Source organism: Dipodomys spectabilis, unplaced genomic scaffold (assembly GCF_019054845.1).
Source record: "Dipodomys spectabilis isolate Male_0828 unplaced genomic scaffold, ASM1905484v1 ptg000002l, whole genome shotgun sequence".
Lineage (NCBI taxonomy): Eukaryota > Metazoa > Chordata > Mammalia > Rodentia > Heteromyidae > Dipodomys > Dipodomys spectabilis.
In genome coordinates, this window is record NW_024870679.1 from 16,592,241 (window position 1) to 16,607,597 (window position 15,357).

Genomic DNA, 15,357 nt, shown 5'->3' on the forward strand with positions numbered 1-15,357 from the left:
TGACTAGATCTTCAAGTGATTTGCAGAAGGAACATCATTCATTCTTATATCTTTAATGATAGCACAGAGTAGATAATTAAAAGTGTGAGCACTAGAATGGCGTTCCAGGACTAAGTAGCAAGTGCAATGACACAGAGGGAACAGACAGATTTCTTGAATGGAAACACCAAATAATTCAGTAAGAGTATAACTTCAGAGGTTTGAGGGGCTGGGAAATTGGCTCAGTGGTAGAGTGCTTGCCTTGCACGCATGAGGCCCTGGTTTCGATTCCTCAGCACCACATAAGCAGAAAAAGCTGGAAAGGGCGCTGTGGCTCAAGTGGTAGAGTGCTAGCCTTCAGCTAAAGAGCTGAAGGACAGTACCCAGGTCCAGAGTTCAGGCCCCAAGACTGACAAAAAAAAAAAAGAGGTTTGAGGGGGCTTTAGAATGAGGCGGCAGCAAAGTGATTTAAACTTAGGCTATGGGGGAGAAGGGGTAGCTGTGGAGGTGGGAGGGAAGGTAGGGACAAAATAAAGAAGGAGGCAACAATGCTCAGTAGGAAATGTACTCGTTACCTTGCTCATGTAACTGTAACCGCTCTGTAAAGTATTTTTACAATAAAAATTGTACAAAAAAAAGAAATCCAAAGAACAAAAAAACCAACTTAGGCTATAGGACACCTTGAGGAATGACATGAATGACATAAACAGACTTGTAATTAATGTTTTTCTATACAACACAGATGGAGGGTGGCAGAACTAGGGTTTGGAAACTACTTAGTTTTAAATTCTAAGCAAAATGGCAAAGTTCTGAGCCAGGCACCATGTGGCTCATGTCTATATTCCTAACTACTCAGGAAGCGGAGATCTAGAGGACTATGGTTCAAGGTCATCCCAAGCAGAAAAACCCAAGAGACCCTATCTCCAAAATAACCAGAAAAAAATGTGTGGCTGGAAGTGTGGTTCAAGTGACAGAGTGCTAGCCTAACAATCATGAGTCTTGAGTTCAAACACCAGCACCACCAAAACATAAAAAATAAACAAAATGGCAAAGTTTAAAATGGCAGATTAAAGAAAATGAAGTCCTTAAGAATATTTAGTTATTTTTATGTTTTGCTATATATGGAGTTTTTCTGCCCTTTACCACTTTGAGTCACAGCTCCATTTCCAATTTTCTGGTGGATAATTGGAGATAAAGCTTCTCAGGGAGTTCCAAAATTAAGGTTGGTGTTTTCCTCCCTCCCTCCCTCCTTTCTTCCTCCCCTGCTCCTTTCTGGAAAAGATGTCACAGAGATCTGATTATAGCCTATAAAATTTTGGTGTTTCCTAATTCTAATATTCCACTCCTGTGATACACTGCCAGAACATAAGCAGTTTGATGGTAGAGACGGGTACTAAGATGATCTATGGCTAATATATGGTCCAGAGAACACAGGTTTCCTGTCAGAACACACACACACACACACACACACACACACACACACACACACACACACACACACACACACACACACACACACACACACACACACCACACACACACAAACCCGCATGTGCATCCATCCCTGTTTATGGCTAATATATGGTCCAGAGAACACAGGTTTCCTGTCAGAACACACGAACACACACACACACACACACACACACACACACACACACACACACACACACACACACACACACACACACACACACAAACCCGCATGTGCATCCATCCCTGTTTCTACCAAGTCATAACTACTTTTATAAGCAAATTTAAAAGTCTTTTGCAGTATTCTCAATTTTTTTTTTATTGTGAAAATACTGTACAGAGGAGTTACAATTACACGGGCAATGTCCTCAATTATTGTCTTCAAATATTTGTATATTTCTTAACCATATAACATAGTTATATGGTAATACTAGACTACCATTTTGCTTAGGTTATTATCTTTTTTTTTTTTTTTTGGGGGGGGGGGTCCGGTCGTGGGGCCTGAACTCTGGGCCTGGGAGCTATCCCTCAGCTCTTCAGCTCAAGGTTAGCACTCTACCACTTGAGCCACAGCTCCACTTCCAGCTTTTTTCTTTTTGCTTATGTGGTGCTAAGGAATCGAACCCAGGGCCTCAGGCATGCAAGGCAAGCGCTCTACCACTGAGCCACCTTCTCAGCCCAACAGCAATTTTTTGTTAGTACATTTTTGGAATACATACATTTTAAAGAATGTACATATTATATTTAGCTGACTATAACTGACTAAGATATCTTTATTGGTATAGAATAGATACAAAAACAGGTAGAAGTTCTTTTAGGTAAAAGAATTGTGAATTATGTGTAGATTTATTCATAGTAATTAATAATATTTATAATAATCCCATTCCAGTTTTTCAATTGGGGAAAAATGGGAGTGGACCACACTAGTATTTTCCTTTCTCTATATTTTTTATATTTAATGGCTTTATATAGCTACTTAGAATAAAATAAAGGTATAGCAGCTTTTTAAGAATTCTTTTCTCTATGTCTGGATATATTTTTTTCCATGGTTATAAAGTTTATAAAAATTCAACAAAAAATACCTCACCATTGGAAATTAAGTTGTCATCTTTATCAGTGACATCCTCTAGAATTTCATGCTTCTCAAGAGAACATTCAGATGAATTTTTATACTTTTGAAAATTAGAGTCAAGTTTCATTTGAGGCACATCACTTTCCACTATCATTTTTCTAATCATTTCCTCTTCATAGTTTTTTATGTTTCTGCTTGATGAATATATAATCCTAAAAGACAAAATATACAATAATAAGTGATTTTTAAATAGAAGGTCAATTTCTCCAATGTGCTGCTTTCATATACAACCTGTATCTATTTTATACAAAACATATACAATTACATATACGTATACATACATAAAACATAACCTTTTTAAAACCATTTAGTATGGACTATAGAAAGTTCAATTCAAAATAATAAAAAGTTTAAAAACAGTCAATAAAATTTTTAATGTTAAAAAGGGATATTGATACTAAAACAGTAGCTAACTAGACAAACCCAGAAAGACACAATTATCAAGCCTAAGGAAGAAATCATCAAGACTAAGGAAGAAACAGATAATATGAATAGACCTTAAAAAGAGTAAATTAGTAACAAAAAACCTCCCACAGTTTTGCACAGTCGTACATCCAGTTGTATGGGAGGTATATGGCTAGCCCTAAGGAAAATAAAAGACCCTACCAGAAAAAAATAAAGCAAAAAATGGCTTGAGGCATTGGTCAAGTGGCCTGCCAAGCATGAGGCACTGAGTCTAAACTTATTTCCAGGCCTAGAAATATAAAGGATATAGTGGAGAAAAAATAGATAACACCTAAGAAAGCTATTTTGTAGCTTGACGGATTATTGATTGATGGTTTATTTTTATACCTCCCAGTTATTGATGTTAAATTGAAAATTTCCAAGTCCTCCCTCTTTTCTTTCTCTTTCATACATATACACCTTCTCAAAACAATAACAGTGTATTTCTTCTTGGGAAGTCAAAGATTTTTATGATCCTCATTGGATTTTAATCACAAAGTCATAAAGTAAATACTACTTTCCATTCACTCGAGCTATAACTGGTCACTGAATATAAAACATTTCAAAAAAATCATTTTATAATCAAGAACACAACAAAAAGTAGCAATAGTTTACATTTTTACTAATTATTTAAAGAGAAAGAATGTAAAATGAAGAGACTTCCAAAGGACTGAATTTCATACAGCAAATATGCAAAATCTATTTTATAAACATTTTTACTAAAACCCTTTAAGCACTGTTTTCCATCCTCTTTATGCTTTGTCTTAACATAAGACAAATTTCAAGGTAATCAGCTAAAGAAAAAGGAAAGTCCAACACACGTACTTTCAATGTGGAAGCCAATGGATGAAATATCATTTGTGGTATAGACATCAATGAGACAAGCAACCTAATCTCAAGGAGCTTATGCAACCATAGACATAGATAACTAGTCTAATACACAAACAGAATGTGATTAAATGCTTAAGACAGTACAAGGTGAAAATGCTACCAAGCACAATACCAGTTATTCTAACTTCTTATTTTAGATAAGAAGAAAGAGGCTGAAAAAAAAATAAAACAAGATAATGCAGAGGCAGAAGGCAGTTCGCTGTCTTGCTGCCAAGTCCAGGGCTTCCTTTACTCTCCCACACTACCTCTAATTCAATCTTTTCTTCCCTGTTACTTATTTTTTTGGGTCCATTGTGGGGCCTGAACTCTGGGCCTGGGCGCTGTCCCTCAGCTCTTCAGCTCAAGCCTAGAGCTCTACCACTTGAGCCACAGCGCCACTTCCGGCTTTTTACTTTTTGCTTATATGGAGCTGAGGAATCGAACTCAGGGCCTCATGCATGCCAGGCAAGCGCTCTACCACTGAGCCACCTTCCCAGCCCCTTCCCTGTTACTTCTTATGATGACTAATAAAGGATAATATTGATAAAATATCTCTCTTTCTCTAATGCATAAAATTTTGACTTATTCCCAGGATCTTCTGTTAAGCTCAACATCTAAAACTCAACAACTTCAGGAATGTATAATTTCATAGTGCAAACTACTATGAATAACATTTGTTCATTGTTTACTATATTCCAGGCTACTGGGCCATGTTTTCAGGTGATGGAGTTAATGGTCAGTGATTAGTACAAGTCTGTACATACATGCAGAAATGGTAGACATGCCTTGACTAATGGCCATTTTAGAAGCATCTGGTTGTCCCTCAAAAAGGTGAAACATTAGCTAACATATAACCCAGCAATTTCACTCCTACATATTTACCCAAGAGAACTGAAAACATAGATTCACGCAAGAACTTGTAAGTACTGGGAATGTAGCTCAGGAGCAAGCGCTTGCCTCACTAATGCAGAACCCTGCATTCCTTCCCTACCACTGTAGGGAAAAAAATAAAACAAAAAAACTGCACATGAATGTTCACATTGGCTATTATTCATAATAGCCAAAAAAATAGGAAAAAACTTAAATGGCCATCAACTATGAATGAACAAATGTAGATAGGTATAAATTAGATATCATTCAACAAATGAAGTACAGAATTAGATTTTCCTATTATTTAGCTGGTAAGTTTCATAAAACACCAGTCTCCAAAATTACTGAAATATTCAACTGATGATCCATTTTCAAAAATTTCTGACTTCACGACTGAATGTCATTCTGTGTCAAAACTTATCTCCAATGTGGTAGTATTAAAAGGTGTGACATTTGGAAGATTAGATCATAATGGCAGGGCCCATTAAAAGGATATCCAAGGGGGGTTTGTTCACCACTTCTGCTCTATGAGGACACAGAAGGTACCACCTGGAGGAACTAGTCCTCATCTGACACCAAATCCGCTGGCATCTTTAACCAGGAGCACTCAGCCTCCAGAACCATGGTGATAAATTGTTGCTGTTTTAAGTTATTCAATCTAAGATATTTTATTATAGCAGCCCACATGGACTAAGATATAAATCATTGGAATAAAACCAGTTATGACCTCATACTTTACATGCATAATGTATCTAAAACCGGGGTGCAAAACATCAATCCATGGGGCTATAAGGCTTTTTTTCTTTTTTTTTTTTTGGTCAGTCGTGGGGCCTGAACTCTGGGCCTGGGCGCTGTCCTTTAGCTCTTTAGCTCAAGGCTAGTGCTCTACCACTTGAGCCACAGCACCACTTCTGGCTTCTTCTGTTTATGTGGTGCTGAGAAATTGAACCCAGGGCCTCACGCATGTGAGGCAAGCACTCTACCACTGAGCCACCTTCCGAGCCCACTTATAAGGCTCTTGAAACCATTTGGTACATGGTATGAAATATGCTTTACACTGGTTGCCTGTATCCTATCTACCTTTATTGATAATTTTGTATGTTCCGTAATGATGTGATATTCAAGAGGTCCTTGGCAGAAATGTTTCCCTACTTGTGTTAAGCTTTGAATATCAATAACACAGAAGTCAATATGCAGCAATGTTTTTCAACAGAGGACATGTCCTTCCAGAAGAAATCTGGCACTGTCTGAAGACATTTTAGTAGTCACAACTAAACATCATAAAATATACAATACTACAGCAAAAGAAATTATTTAACCCAAAATGTCAATACTAATCATCATTTAAATTACCACAGGGCTAGGAATGTAGCTAAGTGGTAGAGCATTTACCTAGCATGAAGTCCTGTTCCCACAAAAAACAATTACCAGAGAAAACATCATTCATTTTCTTTCTTCCTTGCCCATCCCCCTTTCTCAAGATTAAAAAAAAATCTGATTTTGAGGACCGTACCCAAGGCTTGACCTCTGCGCTACATTCTCACCTCAAATTAGTCTTCTTCTTCTTCTTTTTTTTGAGCTAGTATCTCGCAATATAACAGAGGTTAGCCTCAAACTCTGTCTTTCTGCCTTAGCCTTCTGTGTTCCAGGATTGCAGGTATGCACCATCACACTCAGCAGATCAGTCCAATACTAAGCCTCTACTATTTTACTTAGACTTCACAAATTACTAAGGTGGTTTAAAACTTAAATAAATAGTTCCTATTAGGTTGTAAAACAGATTAAATAGACATACACATATTTTTTAAACAACTCCACATTAAATATAATAAGAAAAAAGAAAGCACTTACTGTAAAAATTTTCTAAATTCTGAAGCTTCAACATTTTTCACAGGAAAAGGCCCATGATTTGCTAAACTATTTGATGACTTTCCAATAATATGAAAATAGAAGTCAGAAACTCTTGCTAAAAGGATTGCTTTGTGTACTTTGAACAAAGTGCCATCTATAGAGAAAGTAACATCTGTATGAATTTCTTCCTTTAAAAGCCTGTAAGGAATAACAGTTTAATTAGTGTTGCTAAAATATGTAATATTTATTCTTTTATAAAAACAGGTTTAAAATAACATATACTCTTAAAAATACAGAGGAAACAAAAATAGAAAGCAAGATTTGTTCTGGGTTCATCCCAAAGAACACTGTCTTAGAATCTAAATTTTTTATTATTTTCATTATCTTTAAATAGTTGTATAAAAGGGTTTTAATTCAGTATTAATCATTTCATGCAAAGATAATTTCACTAAACAAGTAGACTTCTTTCAAAATATAGTTTTCTTAATAATTCATTCTAGTACTACAATTTACTTTCTGCTACTTAGGTTGATTTTCCTTTAATATATACCCCTTTCTTACTTTTTATTAGCAAATATTAATGATACGCAGTTTCACTGTGATAATTCCATAGGTGACAACACTGTACTAAAATATACATTCGTTACACAGAGCACAAAATTAACATCATTTCTGACTAATATAATTTTTAAAAATTCTAAAACTGAAGCAAAAAAAAGTGAGTGGTCAACAAAAAACAAACCAGACATAACAATAGACAATTCAGATTAGAAACTGGTTCACTTTGTTCCGTTAATTACCAAGTCTGAAATGCAGGCTTGGATGTCAAGAATGTGACATTTAAATCCTTTTCCATTCCCACCAAACAGAATTAATCATGTTCTAATCTATTATTTAAAATGATGGATTTAGGGGTGAACCTATTCAAATCCCTCTGCTAGTAGGCAGACACCATTATGGTAAATATCACTGACTGATTTCCCCTGTGATGGAAGAACAGAAATCAACCTTATAATAGAAACTTTCATACTATAATCTTTGACACTCTGAAGTAACTATGTATTTGTTCTCTCTAAATACTAATAATTTGTATCACTATGGCAATATCATCACTATAGCAATGCCATCTATATCATCAAGGTATATATTCTCAGAGGACTTCTGTATTGCAAGATATAATTGGCAATCACACCAGTACACCATAGGAAGTGCAAGTAATGGGTAAAGATATCCATTACTGTGAGAGCTTGGAGAGTTGCCAATGACACTCACACTCCCTGAAGACCAAACTAATGGTTCCTTCTTCTAATCCCATTATACTCAGTACATGCCTCTATTACAGAACATCTGCTGTTGCATCATTATTACTTCTATGTTGTCTTTCCCCCACTAGACAATGAACTGAAGGCCAAAAACTGGATCTTCAATATACAGCAAGAGTTCAGTATCTGCTTGTTGAATGATCCAACTTTATGCTAAACAACAACAAAAAAAATACATCAGAGTACAAACACTTTCAAAATCTTGGAAACAATGAGCAAACAGTTTGGTCCATATTTCCATCAGCAAATTATTTTCATAGGAAACTTTAAAATCATACAGAAGTATGTTCTCTTGTATTTCAATTGAAAATTCAAGTTGTACTCCCAAGTTGTTCCTCCCCGCTTCCCTACCCTTACTCCCTACCCCTCCTCAAATGAAAAGGAAGCACTGCAGATGTTAGCCAACAACTCTCACCAGGGAATCCAGTTCATACTAGATACTCATGAGTATTTGCTAAATGAAATAAAAGCTAACATGTATAAAAAACTGTTGGTGTGAAAAATATAATCTTTATTATAATATGTGTGACAATGTCTTGTATCTTTCACAAATACCAACAACAACTATCTGACTCAAACTGGTTTAAACATTAAAGGCTCACCGAAAGTCTACAAGGGCAGACTGGAGTAAAGTCTCATTATTGTCAATGCCCATGTTCTCTCCAGCTCTGTCAAATACTTTATTAGCCTGTCTTAGTCCATCCTGTGCTGTTAGAACGGAACACCATAGTGGACAGTTATAATGAACAGGAACTTGTTGTCTCATAGCTCTAGAGACTAGAAGAGCAGTCTCAAGGTGCTGGTACTTGACAAGGGCCTCCTTGCTACATCACTGCATGACAGAAGACAAAAGGGAAAGGGAGAACAAGAGGAGACTATACTGTTTTTGCTTTGAGACAGAGTCTTTCTATGTAGCCCAGGCTGGCCATGAACTCTTGATCATGCTGCCTTAGCTGTGCACATTCAACTACAGACTTTAATAAAAACACCAAACTCACTCATTTCCTGATCACTATTCAAAGGTCCTTCAACTTAAAATCACTAACAATGGCAGCTCAATTTCAGCTTGGATTTTGGAGAGGATAAATATTCAAATCATAGCATAACCTATCTAAAGCATAAACCCAGTTTATGGTAAAACCCAGTTATCACTAAACATTTACTGTACTAAGCAGCAGGAACAGAAATGGGATTGCATTAAACTGCAGAGTTTCTGAATGGCAAAGGATATAGCTAGCAGGATAAATAGAAAGGCCAGAGAATGGGAGATCTACTAGCTATACATCAATCAGACAAGGGCCTCATATCTAAAACATACTTAGAACTCAAAAAATTAAGTCCCCCAAAAACAAATCCTCAAAGAAACAATAACCCTATTATTAAATGGGCTAAAGACTTAAAAGAGAGTGCGCTCTGAAGAAATAAGAATGGCCAATAGACACATGAGGAGATGTTCAACATCTCTGGACATAAAAGAAATGCAAATCATGGGCTGGGAAGGTAGCTCAGTGGTAGAGCACTTGCTTTGCATGCTTGAGGCCCTCGGTTCTATTCCTCAGCACCACATAAGCAAAAAGAAAAAAGCCAGAAGTGGTGCTGTGGCTCAAGTGGTAGAGCGCTAGCCTTGAGCTTAAGAGCTGAAGGACAGAGCCCAGGCCCAGAGTTCAGGCCCCACGACCAGACCCCCCCCCCCAAAAAAAAATGCAAATCAAAACAACATTGAGATTCCCTACAGCTAGAATGGCTATTATCAAGAAAACTAATAGTAACAGATGCTGGTGGGAAGTGGCCAAAAGGGAACATTACTACACTGCTGGTGGGAATATAAACTTGTTAAACCACTTTGGAAAGCAGTATGGAGGTTCCTCAAAAGACTAAATATAGACCTTCTCTATGATCTAGCCTATGATCCTGGACATTTACCCAAATAACCACAAACAAGCCCACACCAAAGCTACCAGGACAACCATGTTCACTGCAGCAGATGCCCCTCAGTACATGAATGGATCAAGAAAATGTGGTACATACACACAATGGAATTCTATATTTCCATCAGTAAGAAAAAGGAAAGATGAAAAAAATTATAGTAAGTAAGCCAGACCCAAAGATACAGGCTGCATGGTTTCCCTCATTTCTAATAATTAGAATACATCTAGGATATTCTTAGCAGAAGATGACAATGGCTCAATAGTGATGTGGACATGACCATATAAAATGATGCTTATCGAAATGAACTCCTAGAAATGGAAGCAAGAGGTTTTGTTTTGTTTTTTTGTTTTGTTTTTTAATTGTACTGTTTGCAGTTCTTTTTTCTTTTTTCCAGCCTTTGGTTTATTCCCTGTTGTCACTATTTTTTTTTATTTCTGCACCCTTTGTCTTGTATATAAGTTTATCTGATTTGGGGAAGGGAAGGAGATCACAGAAAGGTGAGACAAAGGGTGAACTAATGCAACAGTGATACTCACGAACACTATGTTGGAAATGAACTTTACAACTTGGGGTGGGGGGAGCTCGGAGACAAGGAGTAGGATGAAATGGGGGGGGGGGGAACACTGTTCAAAAAGAAATGTACTCATTACTTACTTGTGTAACTGTAACCCCTCTGTACAGCATCTTTACAGTAAGTTTTTTTTTTTAAAGAAGAAAATGATAATGAAGATGAGAAAACTATGTAGCAGAGGTAGATGATGAATGGTGATGAAGGTGTGGAATTAAAATAAGTTAGGCAATAAAACTGGAAGGAGTGAATTGGGTGTAGAAGGAAATAATGTTTATGCTGTTACCACCAACCTTTAGTCTTTATCTGCTAGTCATACTCTCCAACTCATAAATCTACTTTCAATTGTCTCCTGGCTAGGTGTTCCTTTATTCCCCCGCCCAGCCCCCCTTCAAATGTCCTGAGATGAGGGGGCCTACTTTCCCTACCTCCTCCATTTTCAGTGAACAATCTGTTTCACTGTCTCATTTCCAGTGTTAAGTCTCCTAGCTGATTTCTGTCTCCAATTTCTTTTTCAAATTCAGAATGCAAACATGTTAACCTCTCCTTTAAAAGTACAAAAGCTGTCTCCATTGCTTCCAGTGTACATTTCAATGGAGAAAGGCTGAAGTCAGCTAGTCTTAAGTATATCCATGTATTGTCACTTTGACTCTTTGCCCCAAATAATCTTCTCTTAAATAAAGCAGCCAAATTAATTTGTTTGTACATGGCTCTGGTTTGTACCATATACCCTTCTGCCCTAACCACATCTGAAATGGATGACAGATGGAACTTCCAAGGTTAGTCATTGGCTACCGTGGCAAGATAACTCAGTAGAGATGTCTGATAAACAGGGACCAACTCCTGGCACTTTGAGAGCATGCCAAAGCAAATCTATGATGCAGTAAGAAAAGAAATGGAGCTAGTGGCTCGTATCTATAATCCTAGCTACTCGGGAGGCTGAGATCTGAGGATCAGCCCAAGCAGAAAAGTCTATGAGACTCTTTTGTTGTTGTTGTTTTTTGTCAGTCATGGGCTTGAACTCTGGGCCTGGGCGCTGTCCCCGAGCTCTTCAGCTCAAGGCTAGTGCACTACCACTTCCAGTGCCACTTCCACTTTTCTGAGTGGTTTATTGGAGATAAGAGTCTCAGGGCATTTCCTGCCCAGGCTGGCTTTATACTGTGATCCTTACCTATGTTTACAGGCACGAGTCAATGGCCCCTGGCTCTAAGAAACTCTTATCTATCTCCAAGTAAAGACCTAAAAAGCCAGAAGTGGAGCTATGGCTCAAGTGGTAGAGCACTAGCCTTGAGGCAAAAAAGCCCAGGCACAGTGCCGAGACACTGAGTTCAAGCCCAGCAAAATAAATAAATAAATAAATAAATAAAAAGGAAATGGGAGAGGAGTGAAGCAGAAATGAAGAGACAAAGCTACAATATCAGTTTGTACAGTGACAATAGAGAAGGTAGACTTGGATTCCTATGCTGACCATGTGATCAATAAGCATTTTAATGCTTATTGAGTCAGATTGCTAAAGTTCTTATTCTGGTTCCATCTTTTGCAGTGTTGGGACTGACTTCAGGGCCTTGCACTTTTAAGGTAGGATACTATTCCTAGAGTCCTTTTAAAATGCTTTTATTTTTCAGATAGGGTCTCATTTTTGCCAGAGGAAAACCTCCTCCTCCCTCTGGCGCCTTAGAGCTGAGACTTACAGGCAGGAACTTTTGTGTCCCTATAAATTCTTTAAAGTTAATTCAAGGTTACTCTAATCTCAATTTGTTAGATAAGGATAAAATAGCTTGCCCCAGGGACAGCAGGAGAAAATAAAGCATCTTTCAAAGCCCAGTACTTAGTAGATATAATAGGGTATTTGCTTTTCTTGTCTATTTTCTTTAAAAATTTCCTGAATAACAAACCCTTTATCAAGTAAATGTGATTGTTTTGTCAAATCCCTAGTAATTTTCAAGGTTGTTTCTGAGACAGGATTTAGCTGTGTAACCTAGACTGAGCCACCCAGTAACTGGCAAGCTCAGATCTTGCTTTTATTTTTATTTTTTTTTTTTTGGGGGGGGGTCCGTTCGTGGGCCCTGAACTCTGGGATTGGGTGCTGTCCCTCAGCTCTTCAGCTCAAGGCTAGCGCTCTACCACTTGAGCCACAGCGCCACTTCCGGCTTTTTTCTCTTTGCTTATACGGTGCTGAGGAATCGAACTCAGGGCCTCAGGCATTGCAAGGCAAGCGTTCTACCACTGAGCCACCTTCCCAGCCTTTATTTTTATTTTTAAACTTGAAACTGATTCCTGTTTTTTCTCACCCCTCAACATTTCTCATGCTCTGAGGTAACCTAAAATCTAATACAATTTATCTTCTCAAAAATAAATGAAGTCCTTCCAAATCTCCTGCGTAAAATCTCTTCTCCTTGGCTTACTCTCCAAATTCAGGACAAGATAGATACATGGTAGGTAATAGCTGATTAATATTTGTGGAATAAACCAATGATATTGCTACACCTGGAAATTTAGAATAGCTAGAAAGGTGGTTGTGTTTTTTATAGTTGTTTAAAAAATACTGCTACATCTATTTTCATTTGCTTATAATAGAAAGTTACGAGGATGAGGAGAAAATGCTCATGAGCTATACTTTCAACCTCATTTTCCTTATTATAAATTAAGAATGTTACCTTCTTTAAAATCCTATTTTACAGCTCACAAATCAGGCAGAATAAAGCCACTTAAGAAAGGGAGTGTCTCATCCTTAAGAGAGTCATCCTAGAAACAGAACAACTTCAGTCTTAGTTTTTCCATCTTTTACAGCTTCCCATTAGGGAGATAAAGCGACAGCCTGGGTACACAGGCCCAAATGAAAAGACTTTTTTTTTTTTTTTTTGCCAGTCCTGGGCACTGTCCTTTAGCTTCTTTTGCTCATGGTTAGTGCTCTACCACATAAGCCATAGCACCACTCTGGCTCTGTTTATGTGGCAGCTGAGCAATCCAACCCAGGCTTCACACACAAGCACTCTACCACTAAGCCACATTCCCAGCTAGAACTTTTTTTTTTTTAAGTTTGATTTTATCTATGACTAAAGAGGTTGTTAAGTGTGGGAAAGTTTCTGATGGCAGATGCTTTTTTTGTTTCCGTATTAAAATTTGAACCCAGGGCCTTGTAATTGCCAAGCAGGCCATCCACCATTTGAGCCACAGAAAATGCTTTTTTAAATGAATGCTCAAAGTACATTTCACACATATATCTAAATATCACATGAAACTCTTGCAGAATTTATGCTAATAAAAACTTAAAAGTTAAATGAATTCTACACAGCTGTCAAGATGTGGCCAAGGGCATCAGCAATCCTGGGACCTTGCTATACCCATGCAAAGTCTTGGCCCTTCTCCCAGACTAACTGAATCCGAACTATAGGCTGGGATACGGTACACCTGTATTTAACAAGCCTTCCAAGGTTCCAAGTGATTCTGATTGCACTAAAAATATTTTGCTGGAAATGGAAATTAACCAGGTCGTCTTGGAATCTCAGTTGATTTTTTTTTTTTTTACTTTAACTGCATTTCTTACAGTCTGAGGTGGATATTCATGAGGTTTACAGATGTTTAACTTCAATACAACCCTAGCTCTAGTAGTTGGTCCTTTCCTCATTCCAAATTTTCCTAATTTTATTATTTTTCTTAACAATAAAAAAAGAGAGGGGCTGGGAAGGTGGCTCAGTGGTAGAGCGCTTGCCTTGCATGCATGAGGCCCTAGGTTTGATTCCTCAGCACCACATAAGCAAAAAGAAAAAAGCCGGAAGTGGCGCTGTGGCTCAAGTGGTAGAGCGCTAACCTTGAGCTGAAGAGCTGAGGGACAGTGCCCAGGCCCAGAGTTCAGGCCCCACGACCAGACCCCCCCCCCAAAAAAAAAAAAAAAAAAGAGAAAAAACAATCCTCAAAAACTGTTTTTGAACTTCCACCCAGACTACACCAACCAAGCAACACGCCCGTGTTCAGACTACTTTAGCATCAACTGGTGCTGCACGTAACTACTATTTTAAACCATTGTTTTCCTTCCGAAGCCGGTACGTGGTTTCCAAACGCAGCAGGCTGATTGTTTAGGGCGCGCGAAGCCGCCCTCGGAGGCGTGGGGGAGCAGGCGAGCGCCCCACGGCCGCCGGAGGTGGGGAGGGATGGGGAGGCCGAGGAGGCGGGAGCCCCCGCGGGCGCCGCGGGCACCGCTGCAGCCCGGCTCCCGCCGCCTCCTACCTGAGCAAGTCCCCGCCGAGCCGCTCCGACTCCGTCGCCTTCAGCCGGCGCCGTTCCCGGGGCCCCTTCCTTTGTAACCCCTCGCCGCAAACGCCAGGGGACCCCACAAGTGCCGTGGGGGGCGCGCCCCCCTCCTCACAGCGGGCCATGGCCCACCCAGGAACCCCCACGCGTGGCAGGCCCTGGGCTCGGCCACCCCAGACCCTTTAAGGGGAACCGAGGGGGCGTTTCCGACAGGACCCGGCACCCGGGCTCGATCCCGCCCCCTGAGGGAAAAAGCGGCCACCCTCCTCGCCGTGCAGCCCGCCCCTGGGAGGCGACGGGACGTCCCCGGGGTATGACGTAAGCGCCCTCCTCTCCCGGAGCCCACGTGACCCGCGCGGTGCACGCAGGCGCAGTCACCCTGTTTACCTCTGCGCGGGCAGCCTGAGTTCCCGCCATCCCCTCTGGCGAAGACCGTCTAGCCACGCCCCCTTCCGGACCTAGGTGTAATCGTCTTTTTAATATGCTTTGTGTGAGCCCGAGTGTCGGTTGCCGGTGCGTGACTCACGCCTGCCATCTTAGCTGCTCTGGTGGCTGAGATCTGAGGATCACGCTTTGAAGCCGGACCAGGTAGAAAAGTCCATGAGACGCTTACCTCCGATTAACCAGCACAAAGCTGGAAGTGGACGTGTGGTTCAAATGGTAAAGCTCCA

At 39.5% G+C, this 15,357-nt stretch overlaps 1 protein-coding gene across 4 annotated transcripts in view; it reads right to left on the reverse strand.

The window, feature by feature from the left end:
- The window catches only part of Btbd8 (BTB domain containing 8), an 80,993-nt gene extending 66,132 nt beyond the window's left edge, over window positions 1-14,861 (reverse strand). For all 4 annotated transcript variants that reach the window (XM_042681756.1, XM_042681764.1, XM_042681746.1 and 1 more), the window contains exons 1-3: window positions 14,663-14,861; window positions 6,617-6,814; window positions 2,537-2,733 (exon numbers count right to left, since the gene is read on the reverse strand). In XM_042681756.1, the coding sequence (XP_042537690.1) occupies window positions 2,537-2,733; window positions 6,617-6,814; window positions 14,663-14,811 (544 nt within the window). In that variant the 5' untranslated portion in view covers window positions 14,812-14,861. The remainder of the gene's footprint in view (window positions 1-2,536; window positions 2,734-6,616; window positions 6,815-14,662) is intronic.
- Window positions 14,862-15,357: the final 496 nt, after the last annotated feature.